This window comes from Microcaecilia unicolor, chromosome 10 (genome assembly GCF_901765095.1).
Source record: "Microcaecilia unicolor chromosome 10, aMicUni1.1, whole genome shotgun sequence".
In the NCBI taxonomy this organism is placed as follows: Eukaryota; Metazoa; Chordata; class Amphibia; order Gymnophiona; family Siphonopidae; genus Microcaecilia; species Microcaecilia unicolor.
The window spans coordinates 40,590,447-40,618,419 of NC_044040.1; the positions used below are offsets into that span (position 1 = coordinate 40,590,447).

At 40.9% G+C, this 27,973-nt stretch overlaps 1 protein-coding gene across 3 annotated transcripts in view; it reads left to right on the forward strand.

The window, feature by feature from the left end:
* Nucleotides 1-25,357, forward strand: part of GRAMD4 (GRAM domain containing 4) — a 139,771-nt gene extending 114,414 nt beyond the window's left edge. For all 3 annotated transcript variants that reach the window (XM_030216854.1, XM_030216857.1, XM_030216856.1), the window contains 6 exons: nucleotides 531-685; nucleotides 4,421-4,568; nucleotides 8,110-8,203; nucleotides 9,382-9,466; nucleotides 14,518-14,586; nucleotides 24,522-25,357. In XM_030216854.1, the coding sequence (XP_030072714.1) occupies nucleotides 531-685; nucleotides 4,421-4,568; nucleotides 8,110-8,203; nucleotides 9,382-9,466; nucleotides 14,518-14,586; nucleotides 24,522-24,623 (653 nt within the window). In that variant the 3' untranslated portion in view covers nucleotides 24,624-25,357. The remainder of the gene's footprint in view (nucleotides 1-530; nucleotides 686-4,420; nucleotides 4,569-8,109; nucleotides 8,204-9,381; nucleotides 9,467-14,517; nucleotides 14,587-24,521) is intronic.
* The last annotated feature ends 2,616 nt before the right edge of the window (nucleotides 25,358-27,973 follow it).

Sequence of the window (27,973 nt, forward strand, 5' to 3'; positions counted from 1 at the left end):
CTTTAAACCATGTTCTCTCATCAACACTAGTTAAGGCATCTGAGGACATATCTCTTTTCTTTCTGGTTTGTCCATGTTCAGAATGGCCATGGCACAAAGACCTGTGGTCGACTAATTCATTTCCACAAGCAAGAGTGGTTTTTAAGGCTTTAAAAGAATCTCTGTTTTTAGAGGTTATGATCTGCAAAATGATCACTCATATTATCAGACCACAATAATGTCCTATTTCTAGACATGTGTTAGATAAGGGATTCTCAATACAACCCTTTGGATTTCAGGATATCCAGAATGAATAGCCTCAGATTGGAAGCACCACATGGAGATCTCTCTCTGGCATATTCATTTTGAGTACTCTGGAAATAAAAGTAGCTGAATCTGTCCTATAGGCCGGGTTGAGAACTGTTGTATTAGATCCTTAAGTGCAGTTTTGTTTCCTTCCTCCAAATACCCAGTCTTTGTGTAGTTGATATGAATAAATGTTGTTAGCAATGTCACTTAAAATATATTATTGTGTTCTTTTAACTGTATAGGGCTTTATGCTGGAATCAAGTTCTTCCTTATTGATTTTATCTTCAAACGTTGCCCGAGACTTCGAGCTAAGTATGATACGCCTTACATCATCTGGACAAATTTGCCTACAGATCCACAGCTTAAAGAGAGAACTAATGTCACAGTGTCGAGACGGGTAAATTCCAGTCTCCTTTTTTCTATTTCTTTTGTGAAGTACTGTTTTTCTCAGTAACAGAAGTTTATAATGGCCTAATTCACTTAGGTTTTTCTTCACAGAGATGTAGGAGGGAAGCAAAGCCTGAGTGAATGAGGCCTAGGAGTACTAAATGTTAAAGCCTCATGTTCTCATTTAGTCTTCAAAAGACATCTACTTTCCATTATAGTGTATTGAATGGGAATGCTTTTGAAATGTAAAGTAGACCAACAAATTATTTTTTTTAAATAAACTTTGGGCCAGGTTTACTAAAAGGCACTACTGTGTTACCATGTGCTAACAGGCATTAATGCATGCTATGTACTACAGGGCCCATTTTATGCAGTGGGACCTATTTATTAATGGCACAGTAGTTCACCTAAGTGAATCTATCTTTGTATTTCTTTTCACGAACAGTCCAGATGCACAGTGCAGTCCAATACCAATTCTGTCTTGTTATCAGTCAAAATCTTTGAATATATTGGCATTTCCATAACCAGCCAACTTTTAACAACCTGTTGTTTTATGAAAAGGCCAATAAGGTTCCAAATCTTTTCATACCCTGAGGCTGGAATAAGAAAGTCTTGGTATTTGAGTGTGCCCTCTACACAGTTTTTGTGTGGGCCGGCACTTCCATTGTTTAGCTTTGGTTTATTTTGCCACGTATACTAGTTGGATTAATAATTTTACAAATGGGACTTGAGGCCACTGTACCTCCTGGCATGTCCAAGTAAAATCTGCTGAATAAAATCTACTTGAGAATTAACCATTCTCATTCTCCCTCCAGAATTCCTGACATTAAGGGGCATGTCCACCACATATAGGCATAAATCCCTTTTGACCACATTCCTCCGGCAAGATGGATGTACTGCAGGGTTAACTTCTGTAAAGAATATTGTAAATCCATTTACCATGTAGAGGAAGCTTATCACTTCTCCATTTCCAGTACCATGAGATCATCTGGGCGCACTGGGTCAGATTCCTTGCAGTCTTTCTCTGTCAACTGTGTGCCCCAGTCTTCATTCCATTGTACCCTCATGTATGGCTGTTATAACTCAGAACAGCTGTGACAGCCCGGGAGGGGAACAGAATACTCAAGAGTCCACCATAGTCTAGGACTCTTTGACATACATACCATTACATACAATACTATTAAAACACTTTAAAAAAATACTTAAAACACATTTACATCAAACATAAAATAAATAATTTAAGGGACAGTTTGAAGAAAAAAACGGATTATCAGACCTGTATATGTACCAGATTCTATTTCTGTCCTTTAAAAAAAAAACCAAAAACAAAACTGGAATACTTGGGGGTAAAAAAGAGAGGTAGTTGATATCATTGAGTTGATGTTATAAAATGTGCACATGTTAACATGACCCACTGATCTTACAAACCAGGAAAAGGTCTGAAATGATTGGAGTTAATATTCTGTTGGTACTTTATAAAAATGTTGTATGTGTTTTAATTGTTTTTATGTGTGTGAAATGATCTTAGACTCCTGAGGCAGGTAAACTATGCCAAAACGTGGCTGTGTCAGATCACTGTGATTGCCTAGATACTTTTGGATGCTACAATACATTTTTTCAACTATGGCAGAACCTTGAGTATTCACTTGTGGGTTCTCACAGCTCTTTTGTGTTCGTTGTTAATTGCTGGGACTGGTCCTTTTTCTTCATCTAGTTAATGTCTGTCAAACTCTATGTAATTTTGTTCATTAATGTTCCTGTGAGCTCAACAATTCCGCTACTCCATTAATTGCCTCATTTAAGTCTTCTTTCCTGTCCAAAATGGTTCTCAACTGAAAAGTGTATATGAATGCCTATTATACATGGGTAGGTCATGTTTCATTGATAGCCTATAAAAAGCCTTCCATCTTCCATTAATCACCCTAGGTATCCCAATTAACCATCCTCCATACTATTGTGAGAGTACAGAGAGCAAACTGGGGGATTCTTTTCTGTACAGTGATTGATGAGAGTTCTCCCGTTGGAACTTTAATTTTTGTGTTCCATTCCTTCCAAGTTTCTCATGTGTGCAAATTTTCTTATTGAGTGAATCCTTAGGACTCATTGTTGGCAAGGTTCCTAAATTTATTCCTTCTGCTTGACTCTCTTCTAGTGGAGCACAAAGCTCTCATCCTTTCATGGCCCACCACTTCTTAATCCACACTAGCTTAGCTGGCCAGTAGTACTGCTCTAAGTTGTTCAGTTCTATACCTACTATATGTGTTTGGGTTTGTACTGTGTTGTTTTATATATAATGTATAGCTGGGTTTTCATTGAGATAAGACGTGAGACATGCTAAAACACAGTATAACACAGAGGAGATCCAAAGTACAAAACCAGTCCAAGTGTCAAATAGAAGTGCCAGGAGCCTTCAAAATTGGGACACAATTTTATTGGTATGCTTCAAACATCAATTTCATCCTTAATGACCCCATGTGGGCCGTGTTTCGGCACTGAGCGCCTGCATCAGGGGTCAGTCAGGTAGTAGTTTTAGAAGCAACTGAAACTTTCTTCTTCGATGATGACAAAATAGACGATTGTTCCACTTCTTACAAGATCAAAGCACTGAATTGTTAGATAAAGCCGGAACCAGAACAGTCCCTTCGTAAGCAGATCAATGAATCAAATCCTGGATATTTTTAAGAACATAAGAATAACCATACTTGGTCAGACCTATGGTCCATCTAGCCCAGTATCCTGCTTCCAGCAGTGGCCAATTCAGATCACAAGTTGTGTTCCTTAAATAAAGTAATAAAATAAAAACTGCTTTTCCTCAGGTTCCGCAATATTACATTTTGTTTAAAGATCAGAAACCATTCAGTTTGACACATATGTGAAAACGGGGGAAATCAGGTGGTGGGGAACTCTTTCACATCACTGTAAAAGGAAAACTGAAACTTTTCTGATGCACAACTTGCTTATAACAAATTCTTGGTAGAAGGCAAAATTAACGAAAGCTGCTTAGTATATTGTCCCATACAGTGTGCTTAAGGTAATAAAGCTTTCATGTCTTGCTCTGTATTTATAGTGTTGGATAGACTTCACTTTTTCTTTGGTCACTGTCATATTTCTGTTTGTTGTTTCTTTTCCTGCTAGCTGTCAGGGCTTGGAAAGGTATGGATCTTAGCCTAGAAGTCATTTTTTATTCCAAGTTTGGGTTCATCTTGAGCAGTGTTTGCTCTTTTTATTTACTTATATCGTGTGTACTGCTTTTGGGTTGTCTTGTCTCTTAAATACTAGATTCAAATACAACCCCCTTGAATTTTTTTTGTATTAAACAGCCTGCTGTGCAGTTCATACTAGTAAACGAATTTTAACATGTGAAGTGATGAAAATGTCTAATTTATCTAAGGCATTTACTTTGTGCAAAACTGTGAACTTTGGATGTGGTGTAAATAATGAAAATAAAATCGAGGCATCAGAGGAGTGATGAAAGACTTGGAGCAATGCTGTAGTTTACCAGCCCTTTATTGTTTTCTATAAGAAGGTGGTGAGGTGTGTGAATAAAATTATTTTACTTAATATGCAATGCTGTATATTGGATGTAATTTTTAAAATTTTCTGAAGTTACACATTTGGATGCAAGTACTTGTCCTTTTATTCTAAAAGCTGTGGGTTAATTAAAGATGATGTGTGTGTAAGTGACGGATGACTTACCATATGCCAAGTATAGCTGCTTCCATATATCCAGTGCCCTTCTTTACAGGTTCAGCTGACTTCATCGAGAAGTAACATGAGCTCAGGTGTCCCCATGGGAATGAATAAAGAAGAAGAAAGTGGCCGTTTTCATAGTACCAAAAGGGGGAATTTCCATGAAATCTTTAACCTTTCGGAAACTGAGCGGCCCTTGCCAGGTAGTTGCTCTCATCATGCATTTTAAGATGTCTTTTTGGCTTATTAGAAATACATTCCTAATTTAATTTGCAATACAGTTAGAATTTGGATGTGTCTTGGAACCTGCAAAGGAGGGTTGGTGGGTACTGTATTACAGTCAGTGCACTTTTTCTAGCAAAAAAGGTGCCGGTACTCAAATGCCAGGCCACCCTTCAGGGGTGGGGTGAACACTGAGGGACCCACCCCACAACACTCAAGCCCCCTGCAACCAGTCGCAGAATCTATGACAAGGCAGAATTGGTGTGTAGAGCCTGAACTCTTTCATTAAAACTTGGGGACCATGGGTCAATTTTAGCAGACAATGGAAAAGGTGCCGGTACTCAGTACCCCCTCAAAAAAGCCCTGATTACAGTACACATAATACCATTTTGATTTTCTAAAGGAGGTTTTCAGAGACAGAGTTCTACCTTGATGCAGCCTATCGGCGAAACATGATTCATGTTGGTTGTGGGTCTCTCTGTGCAAGCTAAGTAAAGCTTTCCATTTTTTTAAAATGTTGAAAGAGGCAAAAAATGGTACAAAAATTGATAAATTGATAAGTAAAGTTAGTTAATATATATACACCGATGAAGAGTTGGGTAAGTCATAGAACTACCCAACTTCCGCAAATCATTGAAAACTCATCTCTTTGATAAGATTTACTGCAAGGATGAAAACACATGAAGTCCACACACACTGTTAGTAATGCAACAATACACTCCCTTCTGAATTTCCCATCCCTCGTAATTTCACCACATTTATACCTCTAATCACAGAAAAATGTTATACCAAATGTTCTCCTACTATTGTTTAGCTGCCCTATCAGTTTCCCGTTGTTTCTTTCCATTGTTCCATTGTTCTTCTCCACTGTTCTATTGCCTTAACGATACTTTGACTTTGTTTTCGCATAACTCCTCACAATGTATTCCATAACCAAGTTGTAACAAAATGTATTGTAAGCCACACTGAACCCGCAAATAGGTGGGAAAATGTGGGATACAAATGCAATAAATAAATAAATAAACTGGGTTCCTATGTGAAATGAGTTACTACTGAGGTCTTGGAAGAATAGAGCGATACATTTTACTGATAGTGTTTGTAGTGGCTCTTGCGTTAAGATTTGTGACTTGTAACTTGATTTACCAAGTGTACTGTATTACAGGGAGAGGGCCCCCCCCCCCCCCCCCCCACACACAGTTAGCTCTTCATTGGGTGATAATAGGGAATGGAAGAAGGTACAAGAGTTGTAAGAGTTGTCCTGTGGTTTGATCCTAATTTTGTAGTTGTAACAGTAAATTAAATAAATAATGCCATCTTCTGCATAGATGCATTTGAAGAAAATAAAGTGGCAATGTATGTATTTATTACATAGGCAATGGACAAGTAGCCTTTCAGAAAAGGACACAAAGGACACTGTTGGAAGTAGATATAGGATCAATTTTATTGATGTGAGGATTCTATGTGTGAATGAACTCAACACGGATCTGTGTTTCTGCTCCTAAGTGCCTGCATCAGAAGTCTTTCGAGCTGCATGCAAACAGAAATCAATATTACATTAAACATGTATAATACCATTATGTTGTAGTTCAAAACCATATAAAAATAATATATTTGACAGAACCTAATGTTTTCATATAAATAGTTAGGTTCTGCCAGATATATTATTTTTATATGGTTTTGCACTACAACATGATGGTACTATACATTATTTTTTATAATATGTTGCCTATATGTAAAAATGATTTTATTCTTTCATTTATGTAATTATCATTTTGATGTCAATTTGTATAAAATGATGACAGTATTGTGAAATTGAATGAATGTGGCTTTGCTCGAAAATTTTATCATTTAGACTTTTCTGTGTCTATTTACTTATAAAGTTTTTTAATATGTTATTTATATGTACAATTTTTTAATTTTTTAAATTATTTTTTTCATTCATATATGTAATTTTAATGTTCTTATACAAAGACTCGAGTTATTGTTGCTGATCAAATCTTCTAGACCATGCAGCATCATCATTTTATTGAGTCACCTTCGCTGACTCCTGAGTGTTAGTTTTGCACATACCATGACAAAAATGAAACTGAATAATTGTGGGGTCACCTTGATGGACTTGGGAAACCTTATTCTACAGATTCGTATTTCATTTTTCTTTAACCTAAGCAAAGTAATATCTTGTCCATAATTTATGTCTGGTGCAATCTCCTCTGCCTTTTGGGAAGTATTTTACACCAGAGATTTTGTCGGTAATGAATGCTGTAGACAAGCAAGGAACAGCAAAGATGGCCTAGAGGTGAAGAGAAATACCACAGGAACCTAGGTGGTAGATGAATTTTTATTAAAAAGATCTGACACGGCCACGTTTGGCTGATGCCTGTATCAGGGTTCCAAGTACAGCTAAGGCTTTCTTCTCATAAACATGTCCAAGTGCTAAAGCTTTCGTAGAAGAAGCAGCACTTGAGGAGAGAAATCACTTGGACATAAGCGCCACTACTGCCAGCCAGCTAGATGTGGCTGATGTGCAAGTTTTTCCTCTTTAGGCATCTGCTTTTTTCACTTTTTCCCCTCTCGTTCTATCATGGGGCCTTTTCATTCATTCATTTTTTTTTTGGGGGGGGGGGGGGGTTCCTCTGATCTCCCTATAATTTCATTTTAGCTTTTTTTTCCCTTCAGATCTTAGGGTGCCATCTGGTTTCATATTTCTTTACCAGCTGTTCCCTTCAGATCTTAGGGTGCCATCTGGTTCTTTACCAGCTGATCCTAGTCTGGGTTTTAGCTCAGGAGACGTGAGAGAGACATCCATGGGTGTGATGGTATAAAACAAGGGTCGACTAATAAGGTTGCCACCTGATGTCTTGAAATGGACTGCTTTGCCTTTTGTAGGTGATAAAGTAAAGCATTGTTAGACCTTTGTATTTACTATTTGTATTTTTTCCATGTTTTACCTGTGAAATGTGCTCAAATTGTTTGTGAACTTTCCTTGGTATCATTATAATTGGATGTTTTATCAATGGGACTTCTAGACAATGCCTGGCTTTAAATGAAGCAGAGACCCCCCCCCCCCCCCCCCCCCACACACACACAAGTATTAACATGGTGAAGATGTATAAATTTAAAGCCCTTTTATTGAAAATGCCCAATCGGGTCATATTTCGCCCACAGGCTGCATCAGGGGTAAAATGTCACAAAATGGTGATAACACCAGGAATGAATAAAAGTGATTCAGTAGTAATTGTCAATCCAGGTATGAAGGGGTGGGACACTTTAGGAGAGCAAATGGAATTTCAAATATAACATCGAACCAGCAGAGCTGAAATCCAGTTGCTCTCCTTTATGTATCTCCTTGGCAGGCCACAATAGCCTTGGTCACCACAAGGTCCATAGTGCTCCTCTATGAACTCATGGAAGCAGGTTTGTGTGGATAGGGTCCAATAACAGATCTGTCAATTGACGTGGTTAGAAAGGTCATAATTACAGTAGCTTTCTTCCACCTACCAACTCTGTATGTTCTTTCATTAGCATGTGAGACAGGCTGGCGGTGCTACTTGATAAACCGAGACAGGAAGATGCCCACAGACTACATGAGGAATGGAATTCTGTATGTTACTGAAAAGTGAGTAATTATTTTGTTGTATAGTGTTGTTGGAATGAGGGTTGTGGTTAGTGAGATGAACTCCATTGTATGCAAATAGATCTTATGCATATTCATTGCGGACATCCTGAAAACCCATCCGCATTGTGGCCCTCGAGGACCGAGGTTGCCCACTCGTGCCTTATAACAATAATAACCTGTCACTAACACGCAACATTTTTTTACAGCTCTCTTCTTCTGCCCCATTACATCTCTGTGGTCTGGGTACTTGATTCATCCAATCTGCTCATTTTTCTTCTGTCTTGTTGGATAGGTGTTCACGTAACTTGTCAATATCAGCCACCCACCACCCCACCCGTGTCTTTTACCCAGCCATTCTAAATCTTGTTCCCAACCACTTCTCTCTATCTGTGCCAGTTCATTTAATTAAATTAATTTAATTCTTGCATTTCTAGTCTGCTTAATAAAATAAAAGCTCAAGGTGGATTATGGCAAAGAATTTAAAAACATAGTGTCCAATTACTGTTGAAATGAAATAAAGAAACTAAACAGAAAACAATTGAATCACTTCCTAACATCTTAATGTTATATAAGAATTTACATTGCTGACCTCCATTATCTCTTCTGGTGGTAGGCTGCTTCAGGCTCTCTTGTCTTCATCATTGATTCTTACAGATTCCATGCTTAATCCAGTGCAAAGACCCTATCCCATATCTTAGTACAAAGCTTTGCAATAATAGAAACAATATTAAATCAGTGAGGCTGTAGTCTGAGCATTCAACCTTCTCATGTTGGTTGATGTTTGCCTTATAACACTGGCTGCTCTGTGGAGTTCTTGAAAGCCTGCTGTAGCCATAACACAGGTGTTAGGGTTCTTGCTTTTTAGTTTCTCCCTAGTTCGTAAATTATCCATACACATGAGAGAGTTACCCCCTTGAGTACCTCCTTATATTCCTTGACCTTTCTGACTGAACTGGTAGCTTTGCCTCAGAAGTGACCAAGGGGTCTGGTAGCCCTAGAGATTAATTACAAACGCTCTTTCAAGTATTAAACTTGGGTCTGGTTCACTTAAACTGTTAAATAAGTTGATGTATTTTCTTAGCTTTAAATAAAATGGAGCATTTTCATATCTGATTCACAAAGCTGAAGAGAAATAAAAAGTTTTTCTGTTGTGTTTTAACTTGTCATCTTTTCTTTAGTTATTTATGTTTTGAGAGCTCCAAGTCTGGCTCATCTAAGAAAAACAAGGTCATAAAACTGACAGACATAACAGATATTCAAAAGGTAGGTGGATGCAGCATTAGAAAGATTACATTGCTGATGGCTCATTTCAGTTCTTTAAAAACCCTGCTTCTTTCTAGAGATATCCAGACAGTGCATAGGGGGGCAGATAACTTGGACGTGTTCAGGACAGCTGAAGGGACCTATACTTTTGAGCTTCGAGGAGCTTTTATCAACCAGTTCTTATAGTGACAGGGCCTGTTTATCAGAATGTTGGATGCTCAGATCAAATGCTTTCAGAAACGGGGGACGTATGTCTGTGATTTGTTATGTGGCTGTATGACATATTTTTCCCCAGTACATTTCTCTTGTTTGGCCAGCAGGTAGTGTGTGTCCTCTGCTTTAAAGATGTTGCAGAGGTGACTGTTTTCCTTTCAGCTTAAGTCCTGAGGGAAAGTAATCTGCACTGCTATTGGTCAAATACCCCCTCACTGTTAATGCTCTGGGCTCTGATTGGCCCTGAAGTTCAAAATCCAGCCAGTATATGCTGGAAATCCCGAGTCTCAGAGGGGTAGTGTAGAGGATAAATTTCTCTGCACTGAGACCTTGTTCAAAACCTGTGTACACTTATTTTCTTGAGCTCCCCAGGTACTACTCAGGTATTGAGACAATGTCTAGTTAGTTTTACTGTTGATACCAGTTATTTTACCTGTTATTGTTAGCTGTTTTCATCTTTTTCACCATTCACTTTTCCACTTTTCTGATAGTAAACCTATTAGTTTATTAGCTGTGTTGTGCTGGACTGACTAAGAATCCTTGTGGTTTCTGTTCTTGGCTTGTGTGTGTTTTCTAGGAACTGTGGGACCCCTGGGAATGTGGCCCCAATGTCCTTAGAAACCACTGGGGAATTAACTTGCAGGTGGGAGACTCGCCCAGAGGCAACAGAAGACCCAGTGCGGTGGGGTGGAGGTTATGTCAGTGTAGAGCGTGTGCACAGGTGCAGGCAGGCCTGAGCGTTCCTGGGACAGACTCTTGGTAGCCGCAAGGTTAACCCCAGGTGGGTGCTAGGTGTTTTGTGACTGTAGGAGATTATTTACTGTCCTTAGAACAGACCTAGTGAAATGTGTGGGTGGGTTTTTTGTTAAACTTTTAATCATTTGTTTACTAATCTCTAGAGGCATAGTGAACAGGAGAACCTTTTGCATAAATTTTCCATTGGGGTAACACTAAATATAAAAACAATTAATAAAAATAAGAGAAAAATTCTTGAAGGACAGCTCTCGCCAGCAGAGGCAGCAGACCAGCATAGAGAGACTGATTTTTCAACTTGTGGCTTCTCGTCCCTCCGTCCTGGAATCTGACCTTCGTTAGCCTCATCTACTGCCAACGTAAGTGGGGGCAAATAGAGATGGCCTTACTCTGGAGCAGATCACGCTAGGCAATTTCTCCCAGAGAGGTGACCCAGAGGTCTCCAGGAGTATATGTGAATCAAGAGGGAGGTTGCTACCATCAGCATTGTGACTGATAAGAATTTCTTTGCTGCTATCCCAAGGCCTTACATTATCCACCATGACCTCTGCTGGACAGAAGTACACTGTTTCTGACTGTTCCATAGGTATCACCTGACTCAAAAAGATGCCAATGTTGGATTGAAGAGGAAAAAAGAAGGAGAGAAGACAGAAGACTTGTTGGAGGATAGATTGCTCTGAGAGGTGCTGGAGACACTGATTTTCCTAAACACACCACTAAATTGAATTTCTTGTGATAAAGCTGACAAGGTCAGTTCCACTGCAGCACTAAGGCCTTACCCAAAAGACTGTAATCAGTATACAGAGTAAAGACCTTGGATTTTATTACTGGACGGAGATAGACTCGCAGAGAATTCTGCTAGGGTCTCAATGGAGGAATCAGATTCTTCATCCCCCAGGAAGTCTGCAATACAGACTTCAGGGTAAGAGGAAGCAGGATTTATTACCTATAGTTCAGGGATATAGTTAGTTCATGGTTGTATCTGTGAAGGACTGGTTGGTCTCTGGATTTGTGGCCAGTAGAATAACAAGCTCCTAATTATATTTTCCACAATAAATTAGTTGTGTAATCTCTTATACATGTAGTTTTATTTAGCAGCAATCTTATATTTATAAATATATTTCTTGGTGATAATCTATATTTTCGTAATGCAAAAGTATATTTTTGTAACTTGCTTTGCATTTTGCCACATTGTTATTTTTATATCTATAAATAAATAATCCCATTTGTGGCATTTTTCCTTTCATTGGCAGTCAGTCTGGCAGAAACCTAAGGCCAAATAAGAGGTATACTCATCCCCTAGAAACGTGTCCAGAATAATTGCTATTTAGTAATTTTCTGCCAGTCCAAGTACCTTAGCCTACAGAATAGGGGCTCGTCCTACTGTTCACATCATAGGGACGTCTTCTACTGCTCCTGCAGTTACTGAGTGCAGCCTCAGTTCTGTGTATTAAATAAATGACTGCAGTGCATTTTTAGGATGATGTAATAATCAGATTTCTTACTGCTTGCTTCTGTTCAGTTCTACTTGAATGAGGTGTAAAGTTGGATGGCTGCTACTGGGCTGATCTCTAAAGGCTGCCTTTTTTGTTTGTTTGTTTTCTTTGATTTTTAAGGGTCAAGGGTACATTTATTTGATTGATCGCCTAAACCAGTGCCATTAAGGTGTTTTAAAATAAATAATTATAGTACATGACAGGAGTAAAGATATACAATATGTAAAACATAAAAGAGAAATAAAAATTGACATGGCTGCTGTGTCTTACAGGACTCCAGGATTAGAATAGTGCATTATAACATCGACCAGGTAGCTAGCTGAAACAAGTGGGTTTTCAATAACACCTTAAATGAAGAAAGGGAGTGCTCCAGTCTTAATGACAGGGGGAGGGCATTCCATAACATAGGTTTTATATTTTGTAAACTGATGTTCAGCGTAGTATGAGATGAAATGGTCTGAACAGTGGGGACACTCAAAAGGTGGTGTTGACTGGAACGTAATACCTGCCGGGGACATAAGGCACTAGATGCAGTGACAGAAATTGAGGGAAGCCTGCCTGGAGAATTTATTTAATTTATGGAAGAGCTTTATTAAAAATGAACAGCAGAATACAGCACATAGTAGCAAGACAGTATCTAAGAAATAAAACAATACAGAAGTCAACAAGAGGTTCCATACAATTTATTCCTGGGGGAATTTTGCACCACTGTGCAGTGCAAAGTTTGAGCAGAATTCACCTCTTCCACAGACTGCAGAATTCTGCCTTTCCCATGCAGAATTCTGTGCAGTCTGTTGAATATGCTCTCTTTCCAGCTGAATTGCTGCCTCCTTCTCTCTGCCTACCTGCACACACACTGCCACAGCATGGCAAGAGACAGGAGCTGCACATCGAGCTACTTCCACTTTCTCTTCTGCCTTAGTCTCCAGCGGTTCCTTCAAGCCACGTTGGCTATATGTAGACCTGTACAGCTCAAAGGAACACTTGGGTCCAGGACGGCAGGGGAAGAGGAGGAAGCAACCTGATATGTGGCTGTGTAGCTCATGTAGTGTGTGTGCAGATAGGCAGAGGGATGGAGGGGGGTGCCTGGAAAAACGGTGTCTGGAGTGTGTGTGTGTAGGGGGGGTAGAAGACTAGAAAAAGTGGGTGGAGTGTGTATGGAGGGAGATGGGGGACTAGAAAAAAAGATGGATGAGAGTGTGTGTGGAGGGAGTGGGGGGGGCTTGGTAAAAGGTGGATGGTGTGTGGGCGCTGGATAAAAGATAGTGTGTGTATGTGGGGGTGAGGAATTAGAAAAAAAATGTGAATGAAGTGTCAGAGGGGAGGAACTAGGAAAAAAGGTGGATGGAGTGTGGGGGCGGGGATCTAGAATAAAAGGTGGATGGGAGTATAGGGGGGACTGGAAAAAGGTGGATGGGAGTGGGGGGAGGGGTACTGGAAAAAAGGTGGATCAGGTGTGTCTGTGTGCTGGGAGTGGTGTATGCCATGGGGTGAAGGGGCTGAAGCAAGGTGGATGAAGTTGTGTATGCCATGGAGGGAAGGGGGTTGTGTATGCCATTAGGGGGTGCTGAAGCAAGGCAGATGGGATGGTGTGTTCCGTGGGAGCGGGAGGACTGGAGCAAAATGAATGGGATTGTGTGTGCCATGGAGGGGGGAAGGGCTGAGAACGGTGGCTAGTGTGTATGTGTCATGGGATGAGGGCTAGCAAAAGGTGGTTGTGGCATGTGTGTGCACCTGGGAGGAGATGCCTTATAATGGGGGAATTCTGCACAAGAAAATGATATTAAAGTCTGCAGAATTTAAAAATTTTTTGCTCAGAATTGCCCCAGAATTAGCTGTTCTGTGGATGTAGAAACGTATTAACCCCCCCCCCCCCGCCCACATTGATCACACTGTAGTGCTATAGAACTGTACCCATACCTAAATAACCATACGTTTAAACAGTACCAGAGGGTGATCTGAATACAGTCAAAGGCTTCCAGATCTTCTATTTCTTAAGGGCACCTCTCTTGTCAGCCAGTAGCTTCGCCATATCATAAATATATTAGTTTCCCATCCCGCTGTTGGTGTAATGAGATCCAGACACTTGCCAACACAGGCTTAGCATTAAAACAATGTTTGAAGAGAGCATATTGTGATCATTTTAATTCGGGCACTCATCTGTTAAAGAGACAAATACCTGGATCCCAAAGGGTATCCCACCCTGTCCTACATTGCAACTTGTACTGAACAGTTTTCCAATAAGCTTTAGCTTTGGGACTTCAGAGGATGTTTATTAAGGTTTAGACAAAATATTGCACAATGGAATTGACGCCTGCAAACTAGGATCCATAATAAATCTTTTGATGCCAACTTGCCAATAAAACTTGCATGAATTTGTGGGACTGGCACTCCATCTTATGCCTTCATATTGTCCATGCTGGATTCATTTTACCACCTGTGTGCTGTTAAAATGGTCATTTTAGCTGTTCTTTTCCCATTGACTAGTCACATCTTATATCAGTACTGTATTTTAATAGTCAAGTCACTGCATTTTCACAGATTTTTGCTTCTGTAGTAAAGCTGATTGTTTGTTTTTGTTCCATGCAGTATAAAGTCCTGTCTGTGCTGCCGGGGTCAGGGATGGGGATTGCAGTCTCCACACCTTATACGCAAAAGGTGAGTTAGCAATATTGGTTTATTATTTTGTGATATTGTAACTCGTTCCCCTAGAAGGCTGCATGAGACTGCCTCTCGATATTTTAAAAATATTTAATTTATAACATTCTCCTCCCTTTTATGATACTGTTACCATATGTTTACATCTGAAGCAATAAGTACGCCATCTACAGAGATTTTTTTTTGAGGAGTTACCTTTTAGATTTTTTGTTTTTTTGTGTTCTGTTTTTAATAAAATGATTCACTGAATCTGTGGCTGGGTGGAATGTCTGATTTGTTACAGATACTTAAGGCAGGCTTTTTTAAAAGCCAATCTGAATAATAATAAATCCTGTTTACCCAAGGAGTTATCATAAGTGCCCTTCATGTAGTCTCCCTTTGAGAACGGAAGGAAGGACCAACTTTTTTTTATTATTCAGATTCCCTTTTACTCCTGGGGGAAGTCTGCACTACTTCACAAAGCACAACTTTTGCTGAATTTTGAACTTGCTTTGCAGAGCTCAGGAAACAAGAGACAGAAAAACAGCAGCTCTTGGATCTCTTCCACCTATGGCACACATCCACAGCTTGATTGGGCCTTCCTCACCCAGGTTACCTTGTCTCTGATCTTGCAGCAAAAACGGAGGCAAGTGACTACACATCAGGCCATTTTCTCTTCCTCTGCTGGCCTGGGCTCAGCTGCTTATTCGACTTGTGCAGGACCCAGTGCAGTCGTGTTCAAATAAGCAGTCCTTTGCATGTGGGCTGGCAGAGGAGGAGGGCATGGCCTGATGTGTAGCTATGTGCCGCCTCCTTTTACTGCTTAATCCAGTTGGGGGGGGGGGGGGGGTAGACAGGATAAGCTGGGGATGGGGGTGTATGCTGGGTGAGAAGGCCCAACCAAGCTGGTGGTGTGTGCTGTAAGGGGGGGCACTGTTAGAGGTTAGGACACTGTGGTTGGGGGGGCTGTGAGATGTGCGGAGGGGGCCCCTGAGCTATATGGGGGGGCAGAGTCAGCTGGAGGGTGTATGCAGTGGCGGAAGGAAGGGTCAGAAAAAACGGAGGTGTATGCTGAGGAGGGCCACAGCAATTTGGGGCTGTGAGCATGGAGGAAGGGAAGATTAAATGGACAGAAGCCTAAAAAGGGGGGAGAAAACTTCTGAAAGCAAGGAGAGAAAGAAGAGGGGAACAGGGAGAGGGGTAGGAGTAGAGGGCAGAGAGATAAATTCTCTCTGCTGAAGAAGCAGAGAAATTGGGTGGCTGAACCTGTCGGAGGAGGAGGAGAGAGTCAAGCAAAGCTGGGATAAGAGAGAGTGAAACCTGGAGGATAATAATGCTCAGGAGTGAAGAAGCTGGAGGAGCTGTCAGGCTTTATAATGGGGGGAGGGGGAATTCTACACACAAAAAAAATTACAAATAAGGAATACAGAAATTAAAATATCGTGCATGGGATTTTTGTGTAGAATTCCCCCAGAAGAGCTTGTTATAAAGTACATTCACAGTCTGTCTGTCTTTCCCTTTCCAGCATTACAGAGAAAAGTTGTTTAGTGTCAGCCAAGCACAGGGTGGTTTTTTTGGCTATGGGAGAGGGGCAGGCAGACCAGCCTGTGGCTCCAAGAGGCTTTAGATGTTACACAAAATGAATGTCCTTACCTGTAATGAGGATTCTTGTTGGAGGTGGAGGTCCCGTAACCTGGGTGAAGAATTGACATCTCTTGAGAGCTGAAAGGGTTCTGAATTGATACTTTGTTTTGTCCTGGTGAGTGATCCGAATGTGTGTGTGTGCTCCTGTTACACATCCTAAACTCTTAAAAACTGTCCAAAAGCTGCGAGTTCAGAAATTTTTCTGTTTAGTGGTAAACCTAAAACCTGTGTTTTGTTTGAGATACCTGTGACATGTCCAACGCCTTTGACATGGTTAATCATGAAATACTTTTACATATACTAGAATACTTCGGAGTAGGAGGCACAGTTCTTAAATGGTTCAAAGGATTCTTGACCACAAGATCATACCAAGTAACAACGAACGCGGACAGATCACTACCATGGACACCTGAATGTGGAGTACCCCAAGGATCCCCCCTCTCACCAACTTTATTCAACCTAATGATGATACCTCTAGGCAAACTTCTAGCCAATCAAAACCTCAACCCCTACATATATGCAGATGACGTCACAATCTACATCCCGTTCAAACATGATCTAAATGAAATCACAAACGAGATCAACCAAATCCTCCAAATAATGCACACCTGGGCAGATGCATTCCAGCTAAAACTTAATGCAGAAAAAACACAATGTCTTGTACTTACCTCACAATATAACACAAAAAACTTCTCCACCATAACCACACCATACTGTTCTCTTCCTGTCTCACAAAACTTGAAAATTCTTGGAGTCATCATTGATCGAAATCTCACTCTTGATGCCCACGTGAAAAACACTACGAAAAAGATGTTCTACTCCATGTGGAAACTCAAAAGAGTAAAACCTTTCTTCCCGAGATACATCTTCCATACCTTGGTACAACCAATGGTAATAAGTCATCTGGACTACTGCAACGCACTATATGCTGACTGCAAAGAACAGACTATGAAAAAACTCCAGATGGCCCAGAATACGGCCGCCAGACTCGTATATGGAAAAACTAAATACGAAAATGCAAAACCCTTAAGAGAGAAACTTCACTGGCTCCCACTTAAGGAACGCATTGCATTCAAGATCTGCACGTTTGTACACAAAATCATTCACGCAGACGTCCCAACCTACATGCTAAACCTTGTGGACCTACCTCCTAGAAGCACCACAAGATCATCTCGCAAATTTCTCAACCTACACTTCCCCAGCTGTAAAGGATTAAAATACAAGGTGATGGACGCCACCACTTTCTCCTACATGAGCACGCAGTTATAGAATGCATTACCCACAGACCTAAAAACAATCGACGAAACAACTACCTTTCGCAAATTTCTGAAGATATATTTCTTCAACAAGGCCTACAATGAGAACCTACAGCCCCACTAACCCACTTCACCAACCCATTCATTTATGAAAGCCCACATTCTATAAATGCCCTAATAAATCCCTTCCTTTTTCTTCCTTCCATTAACTAATCTCTACACAATACTAACTATGCTTGATACACTGGAATAACTATTATCAATACTATGTAAGCCACTTTGAGCCTGCAAATAGGCGGGATACAAATGCAATAAATAAATAAATAAATACCCATTGCCTAGAAAGCTGCAGTACAAAGCCAAGGACCATCGCTTCTGTGTGCAGGCCCCAGAGTAGTTTTATTGTAATTTTGGAAAAAGGTAGAAGAAAAGAGTTTATCGGTTTCAGAATTAAATAGCTTGGAGAAGTGAGAGAGAACCAGGCACACCCATTAAAGGGGGGCCGACCACAACCGGGCTGAAGGCCAGCGAAGACAGAAGTGTGGGGGAGGGTACAGGGAGGGCCTAGCTAGAGAGCAGAGGTAGTAGTGGGAGGGAAACAAGGGGTAGCAAGGGGAGGGGGCAGGAAAGAAGGGGAGGAGCAAGGGAGGAGGAGAGAGGAATTTGAACTGCACAGGAAGTCCTTTTGAATTTGGAAGCAGGAGAAGAGCAACGCTCACCCGCCCACCCACTTGAGAGGCAAGATTTGTTGCAGCGAGGCGTTAGACTACAATGTTTACGCACAGCCAGCAATGGGTACACAGCAGCTTGACACATAACAGTTACAAGTTTGGGGTAACTACTGCTGCAGAAAGAGTTGTGTGGAAAATTATCAAGTTGATGCAAATGGTAGGCTTGCATGTGAGCAGCCTTGTTATAAAGAAACAACGTGTATACAGCTTGTCTCCTGGCTTGGGCGGCCGGGAGGCCTAGAACGTCATTTTGTAAATGTGGTAGGTGCCTCCTTCAACGGGAAACAACGTGTATACAGCTTGTCTCCTGGCTTGGGCGGCCGGGAGGCCTAGAACGTCATTTTGTAAATGTGGTAGGTGCCTCCTTCAACGGGAAACAACGTGTATACAGCTTGTCTCCTGGCTTGGGCGGCCGGGAGGCCTAGAACGTCATTTTGTAAATGTGGTAGGTGCCTCCTTCAACGGGAGACACCAAGTGACGTCGGGTGCTTGGAAAACAGCACAGGGGGCCACAGGGGCTTGGTACGGCTTGGCCTGTGGCCCAGAATATGCAACTACGTGTAGAAGCTATGTACCCGGGTAGAAATGCATGCTGGCATAATGATTAGTAGCAGATGTAATGTAATTTGTTTGTTGTAACAATTTTGATGTTCCTGGCTGCGGCCAAAATAAATCCAATTCTATCGAAGATACGGCTTGTAGTGTGGTATTGAAGGGGGCGGGGGTTGATACGTCTGAGTGTGTGCCGAATGCCCGAGTTGAGCAGATCCCCAAGTTGGTTTATCTCTCCCATACTAGTGAACTTGGCATTTATAGCTATCCTACTCAAATTAGGCTCCAGATTGATGCTTCAAAGCAGGATTTACAGTGCAAGGCAGTGCTAAATCTCCTCTGCTATATTAAATGCCTACAAAGATTTGACTTGGAAATTTAAACAGCTGTTTGACCGGCTGGGAGCTAGGAGTGTTTAGAGAATCTTGATTTTCAACAGAAATATATGGAGAAAATTGCATTCCTATCTGTCGGCTGGTTGACACTCATGAGTGTAAAACTTGTGCAGATTCAAAGAAAAATAACTATAGATTTTTATTGCTGTAGTTCAGATATTCAGGCTGTTAGGTCATCCTGTCAGGAGAAGTTACTTTTCCCGTTTAAAACAAGCTTTTTGTGGGCTGTGCCATTTCCACATCTTCAGAGGTACATTGCATTGTTCAGGCAGAGGCAGGAAGGAACAGTGACCTCTGAAGTATGGAAGATCCTGAACAAACTACAACTGACCTTCTGACAAGGCCATTTTACTGCTGATCATTTTCCTTACCCTGGCTGTCATAGACTCACCCTGCCTGCTTTAAATTATTCACTTGCCCTTGTAAGCCAATAAATAATTTATATGTGAATCTGCAGTGAGTGGTTCTTTATTTGAATTTTCACCTTTTAGAGTTTTATTTATTTATTTTTGTTACATTTGTACCCCGCGCTTTTTCCCACTCATGGCAGGCTCAATGCGGCAGGCAATGGAGGGTTAAGTGACTTGCCCAGAGTCACAAGGAGCTGCCTGTGCCGGGAATCGAACTCAGTTCCTCAGTTCCCCAGGACCAAAGTCCACCACCCTAACCACTAGGCCACTCCTCCACTGTCCCATGCAGGTGCTATCATTGCTTTAAAAATACAGGGATATGTCACATGGCCCTGTGTACCTACTATCAGTAAGATACTGGATGCACTGGGACTTTTGTCACACCCTGTATGTTTCCTCTCCAGCAGTTCTGTCTGGCAAATACAGATAAGAGAATAGTTTGATACGAGATCTTGGAGGAGAGTTCTGAGACTGCACAGATGGCACTGTAAAAGATACACATACACTCGGTGTCTTCTGTTGTTTTATTTAGCACACCTATTACATCTTACGTATTGCATCTGTAGTTAAAATAACCATAGTGGTGCAAAATAAAAAAAAAGTACATAAAAAATAACAATACAAATAATATCATACAGTTATAAAACCATATGGTACATTATAAAATCAAATCAAAAGCCATACGACCGTCAGTCAAACCAAGAAAGTTGGATATCATGACTAACAGATAAACTAATTATTCAAGAAAAGATTCTGAAAAGGCTTCAATTCTGTTCTGAATTGAATATAATTTGAAATGGACCACCTATGCAAAGGTAATCTCTTCCAATATATTGCCGCCTGATAAGATAATAAAGAATTTAATACTTTTTTTTTTAATTTCATCCCTTTAGGGTCAGGAAAAGCAAAAATATAAATTTTGAAATTAATAAAAAGAATTAAATCTTGAGTAACTTATAGATTTGTACATATAAGCAGGAACCACACCATGTTGAATCTTAAAAAGCATACAGTAAAACTTAAATACAATCTGGGCTTGTATTGGAAGCCAGTGTTGAATTAAAAAAGGTGATATTCTTTCAATTTGGAGAGAAAAAAAATCAGTTGTATGGTGGTGGTCTGAATAGTTTGTAACCTTCTATTAATAAATTTAGGACAATCTGAAAAATATATTACAATAATCAAGCAGAGATAAGACCAAAGGTTGTTTCAACATCCTAAAATGAGAGTCTTAAAAAAAATGTCCAAATCCATCTCAGTTTTCTTATCTGATAAGTAACTTAGGGGGTTGTTTACTAAAGCTTAGCTTGAGTTATCTACAGCAGGGCCCTTTTTATTCCTCTGGGCCCTTCTGCAGATAGCTCGAGCTAAGCTTTAGTAAACAACCCCCTTGGTCAGAAAATCTTTTTAACTGAGGTTCTAAAGAGTGTTTGATCTATAATAATACCAAATATTCTAATTGTAGGGAATATCGAATATAAATTATCTATCTATTTAAGATATTAAATCTGGAAATCAGAATGTGACAGGTGAGGTGATTAAATTTGCAAATGACACAAAACTATTCAAAGTTGTTAAAACACACGTGGACTGAAAAATTGCTGAAAGACCTTAGGAAATTGAAAGACTGGATATCCAAATGGCAGATGAAATTTAATGTGGACAAATGCAAAGCGATGCACATTGGGAAGAATAGTCCAAATCATAGTTACCTGATGCTAGATTCCACTTTAGGGAGTCAGCACTCAAGAAAAAGATCTAGGTATCATTGTAGACAATAACGCTTAAATCTACTGCCCAGTGTACAGTGGTGGCCAAAAAAGCAAACAGGATGCTAGGAACCATGCTCCATGCTGCAACCTTACCTTGAGTATTGCATTCATTTCTGGTAGGCGTATCTCAAAAAACATATCGAAATTAGAAAAGGCTCAAAGAAGAGTGACCACAATGGTAAAGGGGATGGAACTTCTCTCATATAGGCTAAAAAAGTTAGTGCTCTTCCATCTTGGAAAAGAGACATCTAAGAGGGGGATATAATTGAGGTCTACAAAATCCCAAGTAGTGTAGAACAGGTAAAAGTGAATCGATATTTACTCTTTCAAAAAGTACAAAGACTAGGGGACACACGAGGAAGTTACATGGAAAATACTTTCTAAACATATATATATGGCCATATATATACAATCTTAATAGTAGACTATGGACTTTTCCTTCAGGAACTTATCCAAACCTTTTCTAAACCCAGATAAGCTCTGGAACTCATTGCAGATGACGTGGTAACAGCGATTAGCATAACTATTCGTTGACTGAGAAAATATTTCCTCCTATTTGTTTAGAAAGTATTTTCCATGTAACTTCCTCGTGTGTCCCCTAGTCTTTGTACTTTTTGAAAGAGTAAATATCGATTCACTTTTACCTGTTCTACACCACTTGGGATTTTGTAGACCTCAATTATATCCCCCTCTTAGATGTCTCTTTTCCAAGATGGAAGAGCACTAACTTAGCTACGGCTGAGCCTGTACTGAACTGCCATGAGCAGATTCAAGGTTGGGAAAGCTAGATATTTGGAGGGCATATGTAACTTTGCCCAGAGAGATGAGACGGGCCACTGCTTCCGCTGCTTGATTAGCAAAGGCAGATTCTGAGAAAATAAACAAGATAGACATAGGGGAAGTCACTGCTTGCCCTGGGATTGGTAGCATGGAATGTTGCTACTGTTTGGGTTTCTTCCAGAAACTTGTGACTTGTCACTACAACTGCAAGTTGTGCTGCAGAGTATGCTGGAGAGAGTGCTACTATTTTATCACATAAGTGTACCTATGTTTTACACCTAGTGGTAATTACAATTTACAAATTTGGATTAATATCTGGCACCATTGTTCTACAATCTGCTCAGTAGCAGACATTGTACTCTTGACTCCTGAGGTAGGCGGTTTTCACCGCCAAAACATGGCCCCGTGTCTGGTCCTTTTTTTGGTGCAATAAAGAACTTTGTGATAGACTTCTGTGTTGAAGCTTGTATCACACTCACTACGTCTTCATTTTCCTTGGAGAACATCTGTCACAGGTAACTTTGTTGAAACTGGCGTAAACATGCATGGTTACTCTGGTAAGAAGTTAGCACATGCAGCATGTTTGTGGAGTTTTTGCTCCCCTCGGTCCAACCACCATGTGACAGACTAGACCCCGGATTCTCTGCTCATCGCTGTTCTCTTTGGGGTGACTAAGACTTGGAGAACAGCACTGTCAGTGCGGCCTAGTGACTTGCATGTCACTTGCTGCCATGGCAGAAGGTCAGAAGAATACTGAAAATCATAAGTAGGGGGTCACCAATACTAGTTCTTTTGAGGTGCTCATGGGTCTGGAATCTGGACTTATCCTAAATGTTAAGATTAGTGAAATGCATATTTGGTGATGAGGGTCCCTTTGGAGGGGGTGTAAGGGAGGCATGCAGTCTGTAGGTATTTGATATAGAGAGAACTTGCCAAAGTGGGGAGTGGATTGTGACATTTCTCATTCCTGACAGTAGAGTCAGTGCACTTTCTTTTGGTTAGCTATGAGGCGTTAATCTGTGGTATCGTAAGCTGGGAAGGGGAACACCTAGTGATTAATGGCTCTTTTGCAGTTTAGTGTCTGCTTGCTCCCTCACTGTCCTTGCTGCAGGTGTTTGAGTTTCATCTTTTATCTCTGTACGTTCTTGTGATTGACAGGTTCATAAAACTTCCCAGATTTTCCTTAGGGTTGTGAGAAGTGCCAGGGAGGGAGGTGGCTTGTGGCTTTTTTTTTTTTTTTAAAGTATTCTTCATTTTGATATATATTTCAACGTTGCAGCTGCACTGTCTCGACTGTGAATAAGCGGAGGCAGGATGCTTCTATTACTTCAGAAAAGAAGTATTCAGAAATCTATTGTCACTCTTGAAATATCACGAAGAGCAGTTTCCCTCCACAGTAGTGAGAAAGTGAGACAAATATAAATGTATCTTTGGAGTGGGGAGATGAACAAGAGATCCATACTGGGATCTCCAGTCCTCGAGAACCACAGAGATCTGTTTTTTTTTTTTGTTTTTTTTTTAACTTGGAAATTTTTTTTGTTAAATGTTCGTCAAGCTGTCCAATGGGAATATTCATAATTTAGCTGCAAGCACAGGGCTAAGTAATGGTGAATTTATATATATTGTTAACCTGGAAAACCAGGGCAATTTACACTTTGTGGTGGAGTGTTTTTTTTTAATTTTTGTTACATTTGTACCCTGCGCTTTCCCACTCATGGCAGGCTCAATGCGGCTTACATGGGGCAATGGAGGGTTAAGTGACTTGCCCAGAGTCACAAGGAGCTGCCTGTGCCTGAAGTGGGAATTGAACTTAGTTCCTCAGTTCGCCAGGACCAAAGTCCACCACCCTAACCACTAGGCCACTCCTGATAGGTCTCCTGTGGCATGTGTTTGAGGGAGACAAAATAGAAATTTCCACTGGCCTATCTGCAGTTCTCTACAATCTCCAAAGCGAATAGGCATCTCTTGTTGAGAGGAAAACTCTTTTGATTAGCACAAAACTTTATGCCTATAGATTATTGTTAGGATGCTGGTTGTGAACAGACAGCTTGCTGGACATATGCGCATTGCTATACACAAAACATGTATGAGACGGTCGCTGCTTGATGGAGCTTAAAATCTATTCAAGACGGACAAAGAGGACAGATAAGGGATTAGGGAGTTATTAATTGTGGGAACAATTAAAACCCAAAATGGTAGAGTACAGATGGTGGGGATGACAAACATTTTGGGATGAGGAGAGATATCTTTCATGTGAACTTGCTCTGTGGCTGGCATCTGGGATATATCCTTCCAATGTGGACAGGGACACTGAGCAGACTGGGATCTGATCTTTTATAGGTGTTATCTGTTGTGTTACTATCAGATGGATACAATGGCATTTTTGAGTTGATTGTCATTTTTGTTTTCTCCTTAGCCACTGGTGTTTGGTGCCATGATACACAGGGATGAGGCCTTCGAGACCATCTTCAACCAGTATATGAAAATAACATCGGCAGTGTCTAATACGGAGACTTAATGGGTTCCAAGAACTGCTTGCTCTGGCTACGTTTTGTTTTTCTCTTCTATTTGGGGATTTTATATGATCAGTACTGAATCTGAAATGGAGTGTTCATATCCTCTACTTTGCAATAATTTTGTGGATGGGAGGGTCTTTATATTTGTCATGGAAAACAGTCCCGACATTATAGCCCTGAGAAGCTAGACACCGAGAAAAATGCCTGCCCAAAATTTGGTTCCTGACAAAGTAGCCCTGACAGAAGGACCCAACAGGGGTAGAACAAGCTGAAGAAAACTTACTGTTCCTGTGTTCGATGAATGCTAATCCCTGGTCAACTGCGGAAGCATAGACATCTCTGCGGAGGAGGCCATGGGTGGGGGTAAATGCCCAAGCCAAACAGGACCTTCATCTGTTCTCACTAATTCAGGACCGGCAACTTTCCCTCCCTGCTTGCCCGTCTGCTCGAACCTGCTATCTCTGCAAGGAACCATAGAGCTCTGCACACCGCTGACAGTGCTGCCATTCCTGTCCCCTGTGATACAACTTCATGTTCAGGCAGGAATGGCAGCGCTGTCAGCGGCGTGCAGAGCTCTATGGTCCCTTGTAGAGTTTCTCTTTATTGATAACCACCGAATTGAGGAGACCGGCAGGTTCGGCCAGATAGGTAAGCGGGAGGAGAAGCTCCCAGTTTGTTTTTCTTTTCTGGGGCTGGGAGGAAAAGGAGAGAGGGTAATGTTGGAGGCAGGAAATGGGAGGAAATAAAGAGAGGAGTGAGGGAGAGACAGAGGGGCAAAGCTGATAGTTGGGAGAGGGAAGAGACAGATGGGTGAAGCTTGATAGTTGGGGGAGGAGGGAGAGACCTGGGCAGTGCTAAATGGTGGTGGAAGAGAGGCTGAGGGGTGATTGTAGAAGAAGGAGAAAGAGAGGGGCAATGTTGGATGGGTGGGGAGGAGACAGAGGGGCATCATTGGTGGAGAAAGAGACCTTTGATGGGGGTGGGATTACGGGATGGGAAGGAGGGAAGACTGCATATGAAGGGAAGGGAAGAGGGGAGAAATGTTAATTCATGATTGCACTTGTTTTAATCTCCCTCTCCTTTTCATTAAGGATTTGTTCCATTTGGGTAGCCTATACTTTTTGAGAAGAGCTATTTTGTTTCAAGGCTATTTTGTCCGGGCTATTATGTCGGGGTGCCATGGGAAACATATTTTGTATAGTATAGGTTTTTCTTTTAAAATTCTTTGTACAATGACAGGAGGAAGTGCTATCATCATTCTAAGCTCATTAAAAGCATTAGCATATACTTTCTGCTTCAGGGCCGTTTTCTTCCTGTGGGCTCCGCAGCAGAAAGCATGTGCTAACCGTTAGTAAATGACCCCCTTAATGTTCGTTTGCAGACCTGAAAGACAAAAAAAAGATACCTGCATAGACCCCCTTCTTCCTGCCTCATTTCTTGGGTTGTGCTTATATGTGGGAATGTAACAGATTTTTGTTAAGGGGAGGCACGAATGGTTATGAAATAATTGTAAACTCAAGCAGTTGGGTAGTCCCTGTGAAAGCCCTGGAACAGGGGGACAAAACGGAACTGTGTTAGGGAACACTGTGATGCTGTCTTCCTGATTCCATGTGAAGAGAATCATGTTTATACTGGTTTGAATCTTTCTCTTACCTTGTCCTCCCTTCTTAATGGAAGCCAAGGTGAAAACAGAAGGAGGGGGAAAGAGATTTTTCTGTAATAATGGGTAGTTAAACATTGATAAGGCCTGAGGAACTGCTCTTCTGTGAGTAATAGAGATGATATGCAACTAAGAGAAAATGCCGTCGTCTTTCTGTGCTATATCATCACTATCCTTTGAAAGTTGGGCCTTTCTGCATTTTTACCCCCTAATGAAACATATTGAGATTAATCAATAATTCTGCTTTTCATGTTTACCTTTTCTTATTTCTTTCTTCTGCTAGCCCTGTAATCTTTAGTTTGGATGGATGACGGTCCATCTTGTTGCTTTTTGAGCATCTGTGACTCATGGACAGTTGCTTTTTTTATTCCCTCATGTCCAGTTCTCCCACTTATGTTCCCTCTCCCTTTTCACTCTCCTACTGGATGCCCTTCAAATTTACAGTGGGATTTACATGATGAGGAACCTTGAACGAGTGAGATGATTTGGCTGATGAAAGCTTAAGTTCTAAAATTGGGCCCTGTGTGTTGCCAGCTTAGCTTCATACTGTCCTGAAGCATTGGGCTCATTGTAATTTGCATCTTCAATATGTGTTCTCTTGCTTATCTGGAAATTGGTGGCTCCAGTGACAGTAGATAGAACAGAGTTGAGTTAAAATCTCAGAATGGTATTGAGTTAAGATGGCAGAACATGTGTTCTGACTTTGATGGGTGATCTTTTCACCGGGACTAGCTGAGATGAGTTCTCTTGTATGTCAGCTCTTAATTTCATCCTGCACTCAAACTGGCCAGAAAGCCTTTTATTAGACCCTCACTTTTATTAAAAGCAAAGGTGGTTTGAGCTGGAGTTTGCCTGTTTAGGGCTTTCTTGAACAGTTGAGTGCACAAGACTATAGGTCAGTTTGGTATGGAGAGGCTGTAGCACAGACCTGCTGATGGGGCTGACCCTTTGCATTAAAGGAGCCTTTCCTATTTAATCTTTGGGGAAAAAGACAAATCAACCAGTTTTAGACCGCCATTAAATCATTTGGCTTCTCCAGTATTCAAAACCCAGTTTGTTATTTGTAATTGTAGTCAGTACAATGGGATGGGCCATGGTGGAGCTTGGAGGAAGGGTCTGCTGATTTGTTTATATAATCTCAGCAATCAAAAAGGGTTTCGCTACCACTGTTTGTAACATACCATAATAGAAAAATGATTGTAAAGCAAGCAGCATTGGCTCGTTGATGTGAAGGAGAGCCCTGGAATGTGAGGGGCATTAACCACTAAATGCTTTCTGCATTGATTTAATCCCCCCTCCCCACATATTAATATATGTGTATGATGAATTCTGAGAAACTGTCCTGGTTTTATATAGAATCACTGGATTTTTGACATAAAAATGTCTTGAAGTTTTGGACAATTCTGACTCAGCATTGTAACAAATAGTTTGTATAAATGCATACATTTGTAAGGATGGTTTGTTTTGGTACTGCATATATCCTGTCTTGGGAAAGTTTAATGTGGATGCAATGTGACATCCTTTGGGTACTAATAAGGAGCTTGCCTTTGAGATACATTTTATAGGGAAGGCACCGTGAGGGATTATTTTTGGGTCGTTTTCAAGTACATTTGTTCTTTGCCTGTCTATAGTTTGTCTTCCTGTGCCAGAGGGTCCAGTTACCTGATGTATTCTTCCCATCATGTACATGCC